Below are 19435 nucleotides of genomic sequence, written 5' to 3'. Positions count from 1 at the left end.
CCTGTTCTTTACAATAGTCTTCCAAAGGACAGCTCAAAACTTCATTTTGCACTCTCATCCAAAGATCACAGGGAAGTGCATGTAGTGAATAAGGCAACTGGATTCTGTCACTCTTTTTGGTGATACCCCGCAGCCGGCCTCACAGGAAAACTAAAGGCTCCTGGAGCACTGTACCTTTGCTGCTGGAGAACAGTTAGTGTGCACACAGTTAATGCTGTAGGAATGAAAAGAATGCAGAAGTTTGGACATCTTCCTAAACCTAAAATGGGTGGAAAGGGCCATATCTATACACCATACATCTTGCAGGTATAGGTGGCAGAAAAAAAACAAAAACAAAAACCAAAAATCACAACATGAAGGGAGAGCAGGTCTAATGTGGGAATACGAGAAAGGTATAATGGAATAAAATTAAAAGTCCAGCAGAATCTTTACAGTGTACATGCAATTATCCAGCTTTTGCTATCAGTTTAATTATTAATTCAGAGAGAGAGTTCCCCCAGTGTAGGCGTCATACCTCTCTTTAGTAACCACTGCAAGTTTTCTAGATAAGCAGCCTTGTTCAACATCTTATCACAACATACTCTTTTTCTCTTTCCTTTATGAAAATATATCTTCCTTGGCAGTATCTGTTCCAAACACAAGTGCTCTAAAAATCTATGGATTCTGCATATTACAATGCTTTTACTTAGCACTACTAATTGATAGTTCAGTAGTTCCAAGGTGACCGATGAGAAAGAACACAGCTGTTTTCCTAGCTGTAAGAAATAAAAACAAATACAATAAAGTTACTGATAAACTATATTTTTTCTAAACATAGTATACATTATAACAGAAGATACAAGAATGCTTAAAGTGAACACTCAGACTCAGTATCTTGTAAATAGATACAAAACTAAAAAAAATTGTGTACACCTCAATTCATGCCATACAAAGGTGAAAAAATATTTCAAGTATACAAATGAGTTATCCAGTGTGTGATGAAGATAAATGCTAACGCTTTCAGCCTTCAGTGCTGAACTCACACAGAACCCTCATATAAACTCTCAAAAGCAGCTTTATTTTCAATATGAATCCTTGCAGCTGACATTGATTTTTCAAGAGTTCCAGAGGATCAGAATTAGCTTCCACCAGGCAACAGTGTTTGTTCAAAAGCTTACAAATTGTAGCCAGAAAACAGGGAAAAGAGTAGATTTCAGTTGGACTTCCTGATTCAGAAGTGATACTGCATCAATGCGTGTTCCCATTTGTGAGCCATCATAAGGGCTTCAGCTAGATTCCTTAATGGACTGCGTCCACAGCAAAGCATACTGCACTACCACGTGCATATAACTGTACTAGGTTACAGGAGGAGAAAAAGCTGTGGGTAGACATGCCAGTCCTCATCACTCATAAGAGCTTCTTAAGACACAGACACATGATCATAAACCATGCATGCGGTGGGCCCAAGGTACAGGGATTATGTTGTACAAGCTGCATATGGGCAATCTGCATGTACACAGTGGATACCTCTGTACGAATTGAAACTAGCAGAGATCCTAGCCACAGTAGCAATCCTTAAAGCTGATTCCAGAACCCCTAACTAAAGGCAGAAGATGAGCAGCAAGAGTTCACACATCTACCAGAAGACTCCATCCGAAGACAACGAAAGTGAAGCATTTGAACTGCAGCCCCTTCAAAACAGAGCAAAAAATCTTCCACTTTAAAAATATGGCTAGAAAACACTGTTCTGAAGAGTAGCAGCTTTTCTGAGGAATGATTAAAGTTATATACAAATAGTTGTCAAAACTCCAGTATCCCACAATCTTTACAAAAAAAAAAAAAACCTCAAACAGCAACTGTAGGTCACCCCTCTTACCTTGCAACTAGATCTTCAGTTTCTTGAGGACACTGCAAAAAAGCCAATTTAGATCATCCCCAGAACTAACTGGTGTTTGAAACCAAAAGTTAGTCTTTACATTTAACTCCTCAGTAACCTTTTGTGCCAGTACCTATAAGAAACTCAGAATGCAACCTGACAGACTTTCCTCAGCTGTGCCATTAATTCCTACGTGGGCGAAGTGAACAGTACATCATCCATGCCCCACTCTAGTTTTGCCCAGCATCTTGACATACTGTTCACCACTGCTACATTACATGCATCCATGTACATATTAGTATCATCTGAGATGCTTTAGTAAGGGTGACAGCTAGAAATATTTAAGTAACAACATTGGTGTAAGTGGCATTTCAGCAATAAGTACTTTATACAGCCTATTATACAATGGATTTTTCAGTTTTCAGTATTTTTTTTAAACCCTTAGAATACCAAAGAATGGTAACAAAATTCTAGAAATATCTTCATTGTAAACAGTGTATTTCAGTGTATCAACAGCCTTTGATACATATCAGTCTAAACCAACAGAGGTGCTTTAATGACCATCCACTTAGATCTGTAGGCAAATCCACCTGCGGATTTCCCACTACGGTGGCTTTAATCAATACATAAACTTGGTCTACTTTCATGGAAGTGTACAACCACTTTGGTATAGGACAGAAAGTAGATCAGGCAACTGGAAAGCTGTGAAGAAAACCAGTTTATGAACAAGGAAGTTACACTTGTTCTGATACTAAGGATACACTGTGGGTGAGACATTCCCTATCGCCTCATACTGCAAAATGAGAGGCATTTGAGCAAAATATCAGGGAATGCTCAGAGTGAACAGATTATTCAAAACTATGGAAACTAATTTTAATTATAAAGCATTTTAATTGTGGTGGGGTTTTCTGAATTAGTTTATTTGGGTGAAGGGCATTTATGGGCTGGAAAGTATTTCTGAACTAGATGATTTCTCCATAGGAAATATACCCTATGATGTAGAAACATGCAATTATTTTAACATCTAGTCCTGTTTGTAAAAAGAGACTCAATTTAATTTTGCCTGAATGCGATGTTCAAACATTCAGTTAATTCAAACATGGAAATCCAAACTGCTGCTTGGACAATCAAGTCATGTCTGTGCCAAATACAGCGTCATAAAGCTTAAAAACTAGAAAGAAAAGAAATATGCTCTCGTCTTCTAGCAGGAAGAACACAAAAACTGTGGAAAGGCTATCAGAAAAGCTAAGAGACTTGCCTTCTAATTGCAGCTTTCCCAGCAGCAACAACACACAACTGACTGACATGGCTCACAACTGCTGCAATTATACCAGTGGTCTGGCTTTTTCATTCTTCTGCTTAGGAAGCCTACAAACAGCAGCGAAGAAAATAAGTGTTTGTAGACTCAAAAACACAACCTGCATTATTCTACCCACTTTTGAAAGGTTACCTTTACAACCCTGAGGGCACAGACCATATATATGTGTATACAGTACAAAAGCTTACACAGTATACAGACTGCCAGCACAGACTGTCTCTCTGTCACAAGAGAAACTTCCCATCTACTAGTTGCAGCTAGTCCCAACATATAACAAGCAGGAACTAACACTTTCTTTGACCTACAAGTCGTTCTGGTAACTTCTTTTTCCTCTCTTGGGCCATTCCTCCTCCACCCACTTCAGTAGCACTTTCACAACATCAATTCTCTTATAAAATTTACAGAGCTCAATCAGCTGCTCCACAGTCCTGTCACTATTTCGTAGCAAAAACTCCAAGGTGGGACTCTGAGGCTTCTGTTCAAGGAAACACAATTCATCGTAAGTCATCCCCCACTTGCTTGCTAAATTCCTCCAGTTTTTCACTGTTGGGTGGCAGGGATCCAGCTTTAGCCTCACTGTGTACAACAAGTCCTCGTCATTGAGCATGTCACTGATGGTCGGTGCATGGAACAAGCACAAGGAGCAGGTACTATTTTCTTTGCAGGCTTTCTTGAGATCTGTAGTTAAAACCATCATATAGAGAGAAGTTAGGATCTACTGCTGTGGTTTAATTGGAAGAAATTCAAAAGCACAAAAGTTTGAAGAGTATTATAATCCCATGAATCATTTCTGAAGAAGTCAGAATACTGACATGCAGCTGCTTTTCCTCATGAAGTTAATTTCCTAACACTTTTTTTTTTTTTTTTTGCTAATAATGGGTAATAATCAAAAGGACAGTACTTCTGAAAGAGTCACATTTCTCCCTTTTCTATAAACACTGTGCAATTTAAGTGTGGGTACTGCCCCCCCCCTTTTTTTTTTTTTGCTAGCTACATTCCATCCTTTAGTCTGCCATGACCCCCATATATGTCACTAACAAGAATACATGCAGATTATGCACATCCTGTATAGATATGTTGCAGGACAAAGGAAAAAAGTTTCATATTTCTGAACTGCTGCTTTTATAACACCACTAAATATTTGTGCCAGGAGAATCTTAACACAGCGGCAAGATAGAAATATGTTCCTTTGTTTGGTAAGAGCTCTTACAATAACATTGCCTCTGCTCTACTAAGCAAGCCTATTCTGAGTGTACATTACAGAAAGAAATAGAGCACATACTCCTCCACGTGTGAGAAAAATAAGAATACCAAGATACTGGAAGTAGGTGGTGATATGTTCCAAAATCTGCATCAAATGAAGAACTGCCATTTAGAGGTCTCCCACACACAACAGCGTCTGCCTAGCACTGAGAACAATGCAGTCCTATCAGATCTGTATATTATATATTACATACTACTAACCTGTAAATGAAATATATATATAAACATTTCTAATCATGCTTCTAGTTAAATACTAAGATCTCTAGTACTGCAGTAGTCTAAGGCATTGTTTCAGCACTCTGACTGTAGATATGACCTTAACGAGCTCCTTTTTGAATGCAGGGAGAATTTGGTACATCCAAAGAGCAGCAGGTAATGAACGCAGCCTAGAAGTACTTCCTAAAAGTCCTGGCCTCCCTCATCTGTGCAGCCTGAAATGGCAAAGTAATTAGTCCTACTTGGGATGAAACCCTTTGAAAAAAGAATGCAGCAACAAGAAAACTGATGTAAACAAACAGATTAAGAACAACAATGACAGTGTTTCAGTGTCAAGTGATAATGGAAACAGCGACACTGATCCTGGATCAGTGCTGGTCTGAGAGACTTTAACAATATCTCTGGAAAAGAGCAAATCTGGCCATCAGTGCCACCTAATCTAACAGGTAACAGCATCAGTTCATTTTATTTTTTTTGCTCCATTTGCATTAACTGTAAAATTGTGCAAAATTTCCAGAAAGACCTTCAAAAGGTCACTTTTTATGCTGAATATTAGTGCTGATTAAAGCAACTAAGGTGAACGGAGCATCTGTAAACATTTTTTCTTTTTTTTTCCCTAAGAGAAGAACAGGCTATTGTTATTTTTGTAATGCTGCTCGTAAGCCTTCTTTTTAAGCAGGCTAAAGACAGCTTCTGATGTTTTCAGCAAGTTCAGACGTGCAGCAATAACACTGTTGGAGACAAATAACTTCATACAAATGCTCAGGTTCCCTTTTAAAGGGAAAAATGTTCTGGCAACATCTTTGCTCCCAGGTTTTCCACAGCCCTCACAGCTGTTCTCTAAGAAATTTTTAATATCAGCAATTCTGCTCTTCTTGTGCATCTTAAGCACTCACTGAAGTGAGACAAAATTTATTGGACTCACTCATAATAGGATTTACTTAAACAAGGCAAAATGAATGTAACTCAAAAACACCCTATCTGAATTTCATCTTACTCGCTTTGCAAGGATGCCAGAGTATGTTTTATCCTCCCACAGAAATAGGGAAGAAGGGGTAAAGAAAGCAAAGGGCACCAATTAAAGGTAAACAAAACTGAACCAACCTGCTTCTTGTGCTGTACCAGATTATCAGAAGTGTTACAGAGAATCCTGCTTTCCAAGGATGTCTTGTATCAGAGCACACGACCTACCTACCAGCACAATCCTAATGTTATATGACAAGCTATTTTTTTTTTTCTTGTTTTACAGAAAGTTAATTTTCAGTTGTTCACTGTTATATCAACGGGGCTGCGTATCAGCCACCAACTCCCAGCCAAGCTGAAAACACTACACGATAAACCCCCACCTCTGCTCTCTCAATAGCTGCTTTCAGATTTCCTTTGAAGGTGGCTGCACTAGGTGCATTTGGTCAGAGTAACTTACTCATTTTGTATGGTCTGTGTTATTGACTGCCTCCCCTTCTAGAACAAAGGGGTATCTATAAAAGGCAGTGGTAATGAAAGGAGTGCCACGAGCATTGATTACACAGGTACTTCTAGGTTATGACACGTAGCAGTTTTTAATAAAGTCCTTTCAAAGAAAATGTAGGAATAAAATATGTAGAACAGTAAAGCTGACATATTACCTGAAAGCGATTTGTCAGAATGGTTTTGAGTGTCCTTGTCTTCTGGCTACAAAGCAAAGAACAAACATAAATCAAAACACTGCACTTGAACACCAGAGTAACTATTGGGCTCATTTTTAAGTGTCAGGAGATTACATAGAAGAATCCATAGAAGAATCCCCAAGCTACTTGATAAAGTCAGATAGAATACTTACCTAGTATGAGAAATTACTAACAATGTGTAGCCATTTTAGATAGCATTTTTTTTATGATTTTACCTCACAAAGCAACACTCACATTTTTATCTATTGAACAGTGTCATCCTTTTTGATCATATACTATGAGGTTACACCTTTTGAATAATTTGCTCTTAATCCCTTTCTTCCTGTCCACGTTTTTCATTCTTGATTAGTTTCCTACATTTGACTGATGATTAACTCAAAACCAATTACAGCCCTCACCATTTGAAAAATGATAGTCTGGGCATTTACCAACAATTATGAAATGACCTCCCTGTATACAGTCATGAAAAGTTGCTAACATTGTACACAAAAAAGTAGCTTTTTAAGTGATGTGGACAAAGCTGCCCAACAACTCATAGTTTGCTTAAGAAGATTTAAATGCTTTGTAATAAAAAAAAATCTGAGATCTTTACTTGGAACATAAAACAGGAAGGGAATGTTCCACTGGTCTACTGAAACTGGAGGAGCTTTCTTATGAACTTCTTGACATTCATAGAAAACTTTCCTACTTTTCTAGACAGCAGGTGGTCTTGAAGATTTCTGCCAGCTCACATCTAACCACTGTCCTGTTTGAAGCAAACACCACTCTACTTAAACACAGTGACAATATTTAGCAGCTTGAGACTGCACCACAGGTACCAACTTCAATTCTACAACTCACAAAGCAACGTATAAAAACTGAAAGGACAGCAGCTTGATCCTAGACTATAGGAAACTGCAGCTGCGCTTACTTTAACTATGCGGGTGTGGAACCAGATGAAATAGCTTTCTTCTACTGAGGATTTAAAGATGAAAGCAGGAGGGGATTTTCCCCTCAGATAACTGCAATAAAGCAATGTTGATTTTCATATTGCATCATTCTTCCTAACTATCACAGCAAGCTTCTTAGCATTTTGCAGGCTGTGCGTGCAAACACAAGTCAACTGTAACAATAAAGTGTAATAAGTACTCTATATTCCTAGCTGATGAACCTTCAGCACTAAGAAATCCCCTAAAAATAGAACACAGGAACTTTCAGTTCATCTGTTGGATACATATACAGGCACAGTCCAATTACAAAAAAGTAAACTATCTCCAAGTCACTTGAAGATCTGGTTAGGAAAGGACAAAAAAAATGGATCTGAAAAATGATGATTATAATCACTGTCTCAATTTCCTCAAATTCCTCTAGAAGCAGAAGTATTGAGTCATGAGGAACAAATCCCCCAAAGAGTAATTTATTTGGAGAAGAGTTTATTTGGAGAGTTACCCATCACAGATCAGCCTCTGTTTGAAGAGGAATAAAGAAACAAACAAAACCAAAGGTGGGGGAAAAGAAAAAAGGAAAAAAAGGATATTTTTCAAATAGTTTGCTAAGTGCTATTCTGAGCTTCAATGAACTTTCCCAGACATTGTGAGCTCGTGAGCATTCAAAACTGTATGGTGAAAGCTAATACCTAAAGACCTAACAACCTTCAAGAGATGTCACTACACTCACATCTTACCAAAAAAGATAACAGGAGCAGCTAGTACTGCAAGAAGTACAAAAATATACACGATGTTCACTTCTGTCATCCATTCCCCAAATTGGTATTTTTACTGATCAGTTATTACACACTTGTTAAATTGTATGCCCTCAGGATTATTGAAGATTGCATTCTTGTAATGTAATTGAAATAAGACAATGTATTGTCACTGCCCATAAAATTAGGCACATTAGGCATGACTAATTTTTTGCCTACAACCAAAATCCCATCAACTTTTACACATTTAATCAAAGCTATAAACCTGTGCACAGTATGTAGATAAGCAGAAAGTTTTCCAGCTCGGTAGAACTATTAACAGCCTAGTATGATGAAATATATTTACAGTGACTGTATATGGGCAACAGAAGCTCTCTTCTTGATGATGGAAGTTAGACAGTTACCTCCATCATCTGTGAAATGCATACCAAACTCATGTTTGTTTGATGAAAGTCAGCTGGGACTCTGGCATAAGGAGCTCCTTTTAGCTCCTTTTTTTTGCTGAACAATGCTCACTCATTTATCTCCTCCAAGTCTTCAACCCAAAGAGAATCAATTTGAAATTCAGCAAATAACAGTCATCTGAAAGATGCCTACACTACAGAGCACCATGGTAGGGATTGCTCAACATTGCCCACTGTTCGGCAGCTTAAGACTTCACAATCAGTGGAGAGTTTTCAGTACGGATCAAGCAATGTCCCAAAGTCAAAGCAGAACAACCACGTGCCTCCCTAGGGCAAAACACAGGAGTCCAAAGCCCAGGATTTTCCCTCCTTATTCTGTGTCCTGGCTCTATCTTCATCAGGGAAGAGGGAGAACATGCATGACAAAGCCTAAACTCTGTGTTGGCTCTCCTCAAGAGCATCTACACACTAATCAAAACCTAGTTACAAAACAAAGTAAACATTAATTACTACATATCCTTTTGTTGCTTTTATCCACAAAAGCTCACTTCATTGAACACTGGAAAAGAGAGCTGATTTCTGGCCTTTTACTGAGTAATTCTGCACATTCCACATACAGTCTGAAAATGTATTTGTTAAGATATGTATTTAATTAACAGCAATAACAATTCACATTCAGTACAATTTTTTTCTTACCTGCTGGACTAGGCCAGAATCTGACGTAAGACTCCTGATGTTCACAGATGCAATTTCCAATGTAACTTGATCTGTTTGGTATTCCTCATCTAAGACAAAGATTGTAAAACACTGGTCTTCCACACTCAGATACAGATATGTGGTAAGACTATTAACCATATATTACAGATGCCCAGCATGCAAAATTTAACTCCACATTCTGCTCAGTCACTGGGAAAGGCAGGATTAAAAAGCCCCAAACAATAAATTGGCAGTAGCTGCAACAGTCATGAACACATGTGTTAAGAAAAATAATTCTGTGGAGATAAGTACTAGTGTATCAGTGTTTTAAAAACAACCAGCACATTATTTCTGTGGCCAAAATTATGTTCTTTCAGGAAGCTGACCAGGAGCAGTACCAAGAGAATATTAACCAAGCCAATACATCAAGGCAGGCTGAAGAAGGCTGTTACAAACCAATATAATCCTTTCTGCTTTGCTCTTCAGATCACATTTATAATAATCACTGTTGAAATATGTACTACACAAACGTTTGTCTTCTGCTCCTTTGTGAATTAGGCTCATCCTACTTTACTACACAGCAATTTCCTGAAGCACCAAAATGTCTCAAAAACGTCTTTATCATTTGCCTTGGGAGTCCATTGAAAAGCACATCTACCACTATGACCCAGATTTTGATCACTTTCAAGCTTCACTTCAGCCCTCAAAATGTGGTAGCAGGGATGCACAAGCTTTGTGAACCTCACATAAACAGATAAATTTCTCCGTACACGCTTAGTAAGGTTCTCATCAAGAAACCATTTGCACAAATCCCATAGGTGAGGTGCTTACTAACCATTAACAAGAGCTTATAAAAGGTTATATTCTAGACCTGTCATAGACACCTTAACACTCCACAGCTAAGACATTATTTTTAGCATTTTGCAGTTTGCCAAGTGGTAAGATCTCACAAAAGAACAGCTATTATCTCTGGAGTGTCAGGTAACAGAAAGAAGAACATACTTCCTTATCTCACTCAAGAATATGATCTGAATCAAAGAATTCAACCTTACACTTGAGGAGGTAAGAAAATGAAATCACAGTTTTCTTCTTTTTCATCTTTTATGTTGAAACTTAAAGCAAATAACATTCCCCTGCCAGCTGGGAAACCTTTAATAAGGATCATCTTCTCTCTTTTCAACTGTAGATCCAGAGATAAAAAGAAATCCCCCGAAAAGGTGACTATAGGCATCAAAATCCAATTCATTTGTGTCAAAACATTATCTGTCAAATTTGTTCAACATCTGAGCAGAAGCAGAATTATAGTCAAAATATGACACAAACATTAAGCCTAATTTTCCAAGACGAAAAGCTGACACAACCCACCTTTAATTCATCATCAGTAGAGGGTGCTAAGACCTTTGGTAAGCTAGATCCCAAAATGGTTTGTAAATTAACTGACCAAAAAAGGGAACAAACTACTACTACCTCAGGCCTGTGAAGCTTATATTCAAACCTTAAATCTGTAGCAAACCATTACAGAATCACGTCTGCACATCTGCGACACTTTTAAATTCACAGGCTTATATTTCTCAGCCTGTATTCTTAAAGAAATAGTTATGAGAATTCATTCTTATTGAGCAAACTGAAAAAAAACACCACCTAAGGAGCCATCTGGTACTGATATCAAAACCTATAGCACTGAAAACATTTTGAAAAATAAATTAAAAAAATACAACCTGAAATTCCAGAAACAAACAGAAGAGGTATTTTTATCACCTCCAACTCTAAAGAGGAAATGCTGTATTGATACTTAGCCCTCTATACATTTGATAAGAAGAAGCAGAATATAAAATAAAAAAAATATACCAAGCCTATTTCATTCCCACAAAAAACACTGAGATCTCCACTTCCTTTCACAGCTTTTATTTTTAAATTAAATATATTTAAAATATACAATACTGAATTTCAAACAAATTTGACAATATTGGAATTGTAGGAATTTATCTATTTAATTCTGAGGGGGACTAAATGTCATGGATGGAACTAAAAAGTGTAATATTTCCTATGGCCAGAGAAGTTTGTTAGTAAACAGCTTTGAAGTAACAAACCACCTGACTGCAAATAAGCAGGAAGCAGTTTATGATTTCAAATTAGCCTTCACATTCTACTGCTCCACTGAACACTTGCTGACAAGATTCTCCTTTTCTCTGGCTGGTTGATTTAAGCAGCCCAGCCTAACACGCTAACTTCTCTTTAACCCTAATGCTGTATGTCCCACACTTCTCAGCAAGTGTCTCCAGAGTGCTCCTTTACAGAGACCTTGACAGAATAATCCCTGGAGAAAAGCCAATGGTAAAACTGGGATGACAAAAAAAAAAAAAAACCACACACCAAACAAGCAAACACCCACATGTAAAAGCAGCCATAATGGAGATGGTGACACTAACTAAGCCAAGCAACTGAATTCAGTGCAATACAGAACCTGCAAAGATCTCTATCCTTTGAACACTGTTCTATTGACAGCACCATTGTATTTTTCTTCCAGGCTGAGAATCTATATCTTCTGATGAGAGCTGTGACTAAACTTTGGCAGAAAAACAAAAATTTGTGTGTATGTGCACACATGTTCAACTGACCTAAAATACAGAAGGTGACACTACATTCAAAATATAAACATCTAGGAAAAAAAAAAAAAGTATCTGTGACACACAACCTAAAAGACAGAATTCATAGCACTTACCTTTAGGTACTCCAGTGTCTTGGACAGGATATTTTTCAGTCTGTCATAAAAAAAAAAAAAAGCAAGAGACACAGATGTTTGTTATCTTAAGTGTAATTCTGCTGGACAATGTAAGAACTGCATAATTATACTTAACCTCTAAAGTTACTACTAGGTGATCTGCCTACAATCAGATACAGTAATGCCCTTCTTAGGCAGAAACACTACTAACTACACTGATCTTAGCACATGCTAAAGTAATAGGGATTCCTGATTCACTACGGTATTAATCAATACAGATATTACAGAGATGAGAAAAGAAATTCCCTCTGGTCCTATCACCAGTCACATGAGAGAAGAGGCCAACCTCCAGCTCACTACAACCTCCCTTCAGGCAGTTATAGAGAGCAATAAGGTTTCCCCTACCCCTCCTCTTCTCCAGACTGAACAATCCCAGTTCCCTCAGCCACTCCTCATAAAGCCTGCGCTCCAGACCTCTCACCAGTTTCATTGCCCTTCTCTGGACACGCTGCAGGGCCTCAGTGCCTTTCCTGCACTGAGGGGCCCAAAACAGCACACAGTACTCAAGGTGCAGCCTCACTAGAGCTGAATACAGAGGGACAATTAACTTTCCTGCTCTTGCTAGTAGCACCATTTCTGATATAAGCCAGGATGCCATTGGCCTTCTTGGCCACACTGCTGGCTCACATTCAGAAGAGCATCAACCAACGCCTCCAACACAGCCTTCCAGTCACTGCCCCAAGCCTGTAGCATTACCTGGAGTTGCTGTGGCCAAAGTGCAAGACTCAGCACTTGGTCTTGTTGAACCTCATCCCATCAAGAGATTTCAACACCTCTTTCAATGGACACCAACAGCAAACTATTATTATTGAGTTTAATGAGACAGCTACTCATTTCCAGGCATCTGTTATAACCTGCTAGTAGACCTAACATCCACCTCCTTCACTATGACCCCTGCCTTTATGCAATAGGGAGTGAACTGCCTGTAGTAAAGCTTCAAAACAGGAAGAAAACACCAAGGAAAAACAATCGCCTGCTAAATTACTACCCATAAAACAAATCAGAGCATTTTAATCTGCTAGACTAGAAAAGTGTTCTCTGGGCTACACAGCACCACCATTTTTCCCCAGAGGAAGCAATCCATTGCAACATTAAAAAGAACTCTTAGAAAACTGCACCAAATTACATATTCCTGAGACAGTCTTTGTCTCAGCATACTATTGGCATTTTTAATATATCAGAACTTTGTAATAAATTGTGTTACTCAGTGGGGATGCACCACAGAGCACTTGTCAGGTCTCTCCTAGGTTTTACCACGTCTGCTGCAAGGCACTGGTATCATTACTGATCATGCCTTTCCTTAACTCATCAGACAAATAGGTACAGGAAAGAGTAATAAGTCAATACAATTTATATTTTAAGCCTTAAGTGGATTTTCTTACCCTCTTAACCCATACAGACAAAAGAATGTCAGCAAAAATCTTTTTTCTAAAAATGAAAAAAGTGCTGCTACCGGCTCTCTGTGATTATTAGCTAATTACTGGGCTGCTCACTGGTGCTGCCCAATTCAGCATAGAATTATAGAATGGTTTGGGTTGGAAGGGACCTTTAAGATCATCTGGTTCCAACCCACTGTTGCAGGCAGGGACATCCCCCACAAGATCGGGTTGCCCAAATTCCCAGCTTGTCCTTGAACACCTCTGAGGCAGGAGGGGCAACATTCACAACCTTGTTGGTCAACCTGTTCCAGTGTCTCACCACCCTCACAGTAGAGAATTTCTTCCTAATATCTAGCCTAAATCTACTCTCTTCCAGTTTAAGGCCATTTCCTATCATCCTGTACCACATGCCCTTATAAAAAGGCCCTCCCCAGCTTTCCTGTAGGCTCCCTTCAGGTACTAGAAAGCTGCTATAAGGTCCTCCCAGAGCCTTCTCTTCTCCAGGTTGAAAAGCCCCAAGCTCTTTCAGTCTGTCCTTGTAGAGGAGGTGCACCAGCCCTCTGGACCCACTCCAACAGCTCCATGTCCTTCTTGCCTTGGGGGCCCCAGAACTGGACACAGTACTCTGGGTGGAGGCTCACAAGAACAGAGCAGAGGGGCAGAATCACCTCCCTTGACCTGCTTATCACTCTATCACTCTTAATGCAATGCAGGATACAGCTGGCCTTCTGGACTGCAAGTGCGTACCTGCAGCTCACATCCAGTCTTTAATCAACCCACATCCCCAAATCCTTCTCCTCAGAGCTGCTCTCAAGCCACTCTCCACCCAACTTGTATCTGTGCTTGGGATTGCCCCAACCCAGATGGCAAGACCTTGCAGTTGGTCTTATTGAACTTCCTGAGGTTGGCATGGGCCCACCTCTTACATCTGTCCAGGTTTCTCTGGATAGCATCTGTTCCTTCCACTGTGTCAACTGCACCATTCAGATTGGTGTCATCCACAAACTCACTGAGGGTGCTCTCAATCCCACTGCCCGTGTTCCTTACAACAATGATAAACAGCACCAGTGCCAGCACCAATCCTGGATTTATAATAGCTTATGAATCTATTACTATTTTTATTTTAATTACACAGGATTACCCTAAATATACACACATGATTTTGAGTTTCTTAAATATTTTAATCACATCTGCATAACATAACTGTAGAGAGGTCTAATGATTTTAAATTTGTTAGAACAGAAATACATACCATTGTCAAGGAAAGAGTGCTGGGATCTGTATCCTCTACTGGCTCTTTTGTTGCATGATCTGCTGGAAATAAGATGACTTTATTACTGCACAATCCTCAAAATTGTCCTGTCTGAAAATTCATGAATTGCTTATTTATCTGATCAAGGCAAAGCACAGCTAGACAGCCATTATATGCACTGTGCACTGTGTCAAATTTATACAACAACACGACAAACTAGAAAACATCAGAAACACTAGCACACAGATGAAACAGAAATGCAACTCAAAGCTAACAAAAGATAGAGTTAAATGAAGACTACATTAATTTTAGAAAAAATAAATCATTCACAAAGCAATTCAGTACTAAAGAGTAGAACCCAGAAAATCTGCTACAAGCTAAGTTCTGTTCTCCAAGTAGCCATACTCAGTTGTTCCCTTAAAGCCATAATTCAAACAGAAAACAAGCCCACCGCAACAAAATATACTGTAATGTACATCAAATACACATGGTAGATTATAGTACAAAGCCTAATAATTAATGCTTACCTCAAATGTTTTTTATTTGTATACTATTGAATAATGAACTTCAATTATATTAACATCAACAGGATACAAACATAAATCCTCAAAGCATTTGCAAGTGAATCATGAAAAGTCAACCCCCTGCATCCACAGTGAAATTTACAAACAATTGCCAAGTACTGATCAAGAGTGCTCAAGCCAAGATGCACAATACCATGCCTTCACTTTAACATCCTCATCACATTTCCTCACAGAAGAGCTCTTCAGCTGGTAACTATAATGTTATCAAAAACTATGAAAAGCATTTTAAATTATCTAATAGGATCTTCATTCCTGTCACTCTCAACATGAAAGTCTCTACACTCATTACAAGAGCACATCAGAAAGTTTTCAGCCTCAAGCAGCTACAAAAACAACCTAAGACAAGAGGAGACAGTACAACGGACAGGCCCAAAAATAAAAAGGTGGCAGCAGAGAGGCAGACAAGGCACAGGATAGAGCCATTCTCCCTTCATCCTCTTGGATGCAGCCTCACAAGCTGGGTTTCCAGGTGCGGGCCCAGCCCCCCTCTGCACATTTCAGAGCTCTGAGCTCGCAGGAAGGCTACATGTTCCCTGAGCAAGGGGCTCACAGCCACAGGGGTCAGCCCTGCACAGCTGGAGCACATCCTCTGCACACAGGACACACTGAACATCTGTAAAGGCCTTTCTGTGAGGGATGAAATCCCTGCTCCAGAACCATGGGATCAGCAAATGCTGTGGCAAAGCCTTCCCTGACAGCTAGGGATAACATAAACTGCCTGACTTGAATGCAGAAGGGGCACAAATCACACTGGGACAGCAGAAATGACAAGCTGGAGCAAGGTGCTGCAGGAAAGTAGGGCCCAAAGCAGAAGAGTTAGGCAGGATCTGTGGTAGCAGGGAACTGTGGAGGAAGCAGGAGCAGAGAGAGAAGATTGAGGAACCCAATCCACAAAGGAAAGCTGACAAATCAGGAAGTGCAGGAGCCAAGGGAAGCCAAGAACTTCCCTAGTCTCACTGTTTCCTCTACTGCCAGCAAAGACTCCTTCCTGGAAAGCAGTGGCAAAGCATGCTTGTTCTAATCAGTTTACTCTGGAGGCCTTACAGCTCCGCCTATGGATCTTTGGCTACAATTAACAACAACAAAAAAAAAAAACCCCACAAACTTGCTTTCAGCCTTGTAATTTAAGGGGACTCAAGGTAGATGGAAGTAGTCCTCCCCCTCCCACATTAAGTTCCGTACCCTGGTGAACCTTTGTGGCTCCTGTAGTTTCTCTCCTACCTGCCCTTACAAACTCTAGAAGACAGCAAAGTCCATTACAACACTGGTATTTCTTTCATTTCCACAATCCAGAGTGAAGCACTGAACAAATGGGAGCAGCTCTGAGAATATGGAGATTTGGAATGAGGACTTGGCAGACTCCAGGGTTACCCTACAAGGGGCACCAGAGCAGTGCTCCTCATTGACTGCTGCCTTCTAGATCTCACAAACACAGTAACTGAAAATCAGTGGCTTTGCATCCTCCTTGATTAATATACATCCTGAAAAAAAAATACTACTTAAAAACCGTATTGTGTTTCCTATACTTACATCCATTTCCTCTTGTTTTCAAGTTCTTCATTTCCCTGGGTTTTTTTAGGCTGCTGAGTACTACCAAGTTTCAGCATTCTCTACAGGTGGCATGTATGCATGTGAATATTTGTACTCGAGAATAAATACTCCATGTACTGCCTGCAGTGAGTAACCACAGTTCTGTTGATCACTGATAGGATAACCATAGAATCATTTGAGTTGGAAGAGGTCATCTAGATAATGAGAACCACAGACTTAAAATTCAATTGTGAATAAAGCAATTAAAATGCTGTGTCCCCCTCTCTCTTTCCCCACTGTATTCCCCAGCAGGCTGCAGCTCAATTCATAGAGTTGGATACAGGTGCATGAAACAGCATGGAGGAAAGTTCTCTATTTATCTCAAATGTGAAACACCCTCAGTTTTGCATGTTGAAAAGCTGACAGGAAATACATCTATCACCTGACTGACTACCCAAATGCAGACCGTGTAAATACACTTACCTCAGCAGAGAGCTTGCTAACAACATTTTCTAGGATTTGTCAACAAATCACTATTACTGACAGCATACAGCCACTGGCCCACATTTGCTTCCACACCATTCTCTGAAATTGCCCCAGGTGGCTGTTCCCAAAGATCCTTTCTGCTCCCAGCACCTCCAGATCAGCCACTCAATACTCCTCACAGCTTCTCTGCCTGAGCCTGTCCAGCATAACCAGTTTCCAACAGCAGCAGCCAACTTATGCCCATCAGCACAGCTTCTCCCTACTCAATACCGCTGCTGACTAATGGGGATATGGCACAGGCACTTACCAGTGTTAACAGTACCTCAGTTTACACAAACTTACATGTGCGTGTTTGCACACACTTTCCGATTTCCCAGCCTGTAACTGCCCTTCATCCTTGTGTGGCAAGGAAGCCTGAAGGGTGGGTCTGGGAGGCCTCACAGTTTTGACCTTTCAGAAGGAGGAGGTTCACAAACCACAGTGTATGTCAGGCCTACCTTCAGCATGTCAATCAGCCACATGCCTATACAGCTTCTTCCATGCACACATTAACAGTACAGCCCAAAGTGATTCCCCTTATACTAGCTTTGATCAGAGAGACAAACCCTTCAATTAAACACAACACTTTTGGCATGGAGCACACGAACTTCAGATTTGAATAAAAGAGGTACAGAAAATTACATTAGAATACCCAGGTCCCTGAAAAACCTAACACTGGGTCAATCAGCACTTGTACACAGTTGTTTACTGTTAATTACTCATAACTCTGATGCTGCATGAGCAGACAGGTAAGGAACAGCAGTCAGGCAGGCACACTTCAGAGAAGGCATTCAGAAGTCATAAGTGCCACAAGTAGGACAGGTTGAAAAGCACTGGTTTACAGACCACCCGCAGCCTGGGATTAGTATTTTTAAAGTAGCTAAGAAAAAAGGGAAAAAAAAAAACCAAACAACTTTAAGATGCTAACTAATACACTAAACACTGGAGTAGGCTTGACAAGACAAGTTGCTCTAAATCACATCACAACATGTGATAAATTATTACCGTGTGCGTGACGGGGGGAGGGAAGCTGAGGAGGCAGTCACTAGCGCCACTCTTTTAGGGAAAATAATAAAGAAGCCGTGGCCGCGCTCCCCAGCTCGGCTCCCAAGATCCACGATTCCCCCGGACCCGGCAGGGCTCCACGGACCGCCCGCGAGCAGCGCCCGTCGCTCACCCGGAGGAGCTGAGAGCCGCCGCCGCCGCCCCTCCCTCCCGGCTCCCCGCTGCAGTTCTCACCTGGGGGCAGCGGGCCCTGCGGAGCGGCCATCGGGTCGCAGCACGAGGAACGCGCGTCGACCGCAGACGTGCCCGGAACCGCCGCGCGCCACCGCCTCGCCGCGCGCCGCCCCCTTCCTGCCGCGGCCCGGCACGGCAGGTAGCGCCGGGCGGGGCGGGGCCTCCCGGGGCGTAACGGCCCTGCTGCGGGCGGGTCGCGCTTCGCTGTGTGAAAACTCTTGTTTCGTTAACAGAACGAAAAAGATAAAGACGACGGGTATTGTGACCTATCAAGCAGTGTGACCGTCTGCACGTAACCGATAGGAAATCGGTTGTTCTCTCCTGAGCTCATACTCACACAGCCAGCTAACTATCTGCAGACAAAGGTGGTAGTTTCCATTAGGATTTCACCTATATCTCTGCACATGGCAAGAACAGAGTTTATAAACAGAAGTACTGCACAGGAACAGTCGTACACTGCACTGGTTTTGACAGATAAATCAAGTTCATTCTCTTACACTACAGGCATTTCCAGCATAACAGAATCACAGAATATCCCGAGTTGGAAGAGATCTCCAAGGATCATCGAGTCCAACACTGGGCTCCACACGGCACCGCCCCGAATCCAAACCCTCTGTCTGAGAGCGATGTCCCAACGTTCCCTGAGCTCCAGCACTCAGAGCCGTGCCCACCGCCCCGTGCAGCCCGTTCCGTGCCCACCGCCCTGTGGTGCAGCACCTGTCCCCAACCCCACAGCCCCTCCCCTGACGCAGCTCCATGCCGTTCCCTCGGGCCCTGCCGCTGTCACACAGAGCAGAGCTCAGCGCTGCCCCTCCGCTCCCCGTCAGGAGCTGCAGCCGCCATCGGGCCTCCCCCCAGCTCCTCTGCTATGAGCACACCCAGGGGCCTCAGCTGCTCCTCACACCTCTTGCCCTTCAGAGCCTTCACCACCTGCAGAGCCCTAATGACACAAACATCATGATTATGTCAAATCCTTTTATATAATTGCTTTAGGCCAGCACTGCCATCTCTGCCACATTCTTTCACTTACAGTTTCACTATGCT

General features: G+C 41.1%; 1 protein-coding gene across 4 annotated transcripts; it reads right to left on the bottom strand.

The window, feature by feature from the left end:
• Nucleotides 1-785: 785 nt before the first annotated feature.
• EDARADD (EDAR associated via death domain) lies at nt 786-18492 on the bottom strand. 4 transcript variants are annotated; one of them, XM_052700746.1, is made up of 6 exons: nt 18392-18492; nt 14514-14572; nt 11823-11862; nt 9101-9189; nt 6278-6323; nt 786-3851 (listed from the first exon to the last, which is right to left on the bottom strand). In XM_052700746.1, the coding sequence occupies exons 1-6, from the start codon at nt 18420-18422 to the stop codon at nt 3475-3477; spliced, it is 642 nt and encodes a 213-aa protein (XP_052556706.1). In that variant the 5' UTR covers nt 18423-18492; the 3' UTR covers nt 786-3474. The 4 variants fall into 4 exon arrangements, with proteins under 4 accessions (XP_052556706.1, XP_052556697.1, XP_052556716.1 ...); XM_052700737.1 differs by having other exon boundaries at nt 14514-14575; nt 18392-18477; XM_052700756.1 differs by lacking the exon at nt 18392-18492 and adding an exon at nt 18158-18286.
• Between the last annotated feature and the right edge of the window lie 943 nt (nt 18493-19435).

Source organism: Tympanuchus pallidicinctus, unplaced genomic scaffold (genome assembly GCF_026119805.1).
Source record: "Tympanuchus pallidicinctus isolate F22 unplaced genomic scaffold, pur_lepc_1.0 scaffold1, whole genome shotgun sequence".
Classification (NCBI taxonomy): domain Eukaryota; kingdom Metazoa; phylum Chordata; class Aves; order Galliformes; family Phasianidae; genus Tympanuchus; species Tympanuchus pallidicinctus.
Note: the sequence above shows the minus strand (reverse complement) of the source record. Positions and strands in the feature narration are given on the sequence as shown.

What these genes read in the sequence shown, in the direction of transcription:
- EDARADD (XM_052700737.1), bottom strand. Translation starts at nt 18,422, where the DNA reads ATGGCCGCTCCGCAGGGCCCGCTGCCCCCAG. An exon ending in GCAGGGCCCGCTGCCCCCAG is followed by an intron (nt 14,576 to 18,391) that starts GTGAGAACTGCA and finishes TCTTATTTCCAG; the next exon opens with CAGATCATGCAACAAAAGAG. An exon ending in TTCTGACAAATCGCTTTCAG is followed by an intron (nt 3,852 to 6,277) that starts GTAATATGTCAG and finishes TTTTAACTACAG; the next exon opens with ATCTCAAGAAAGCCTGCAAA.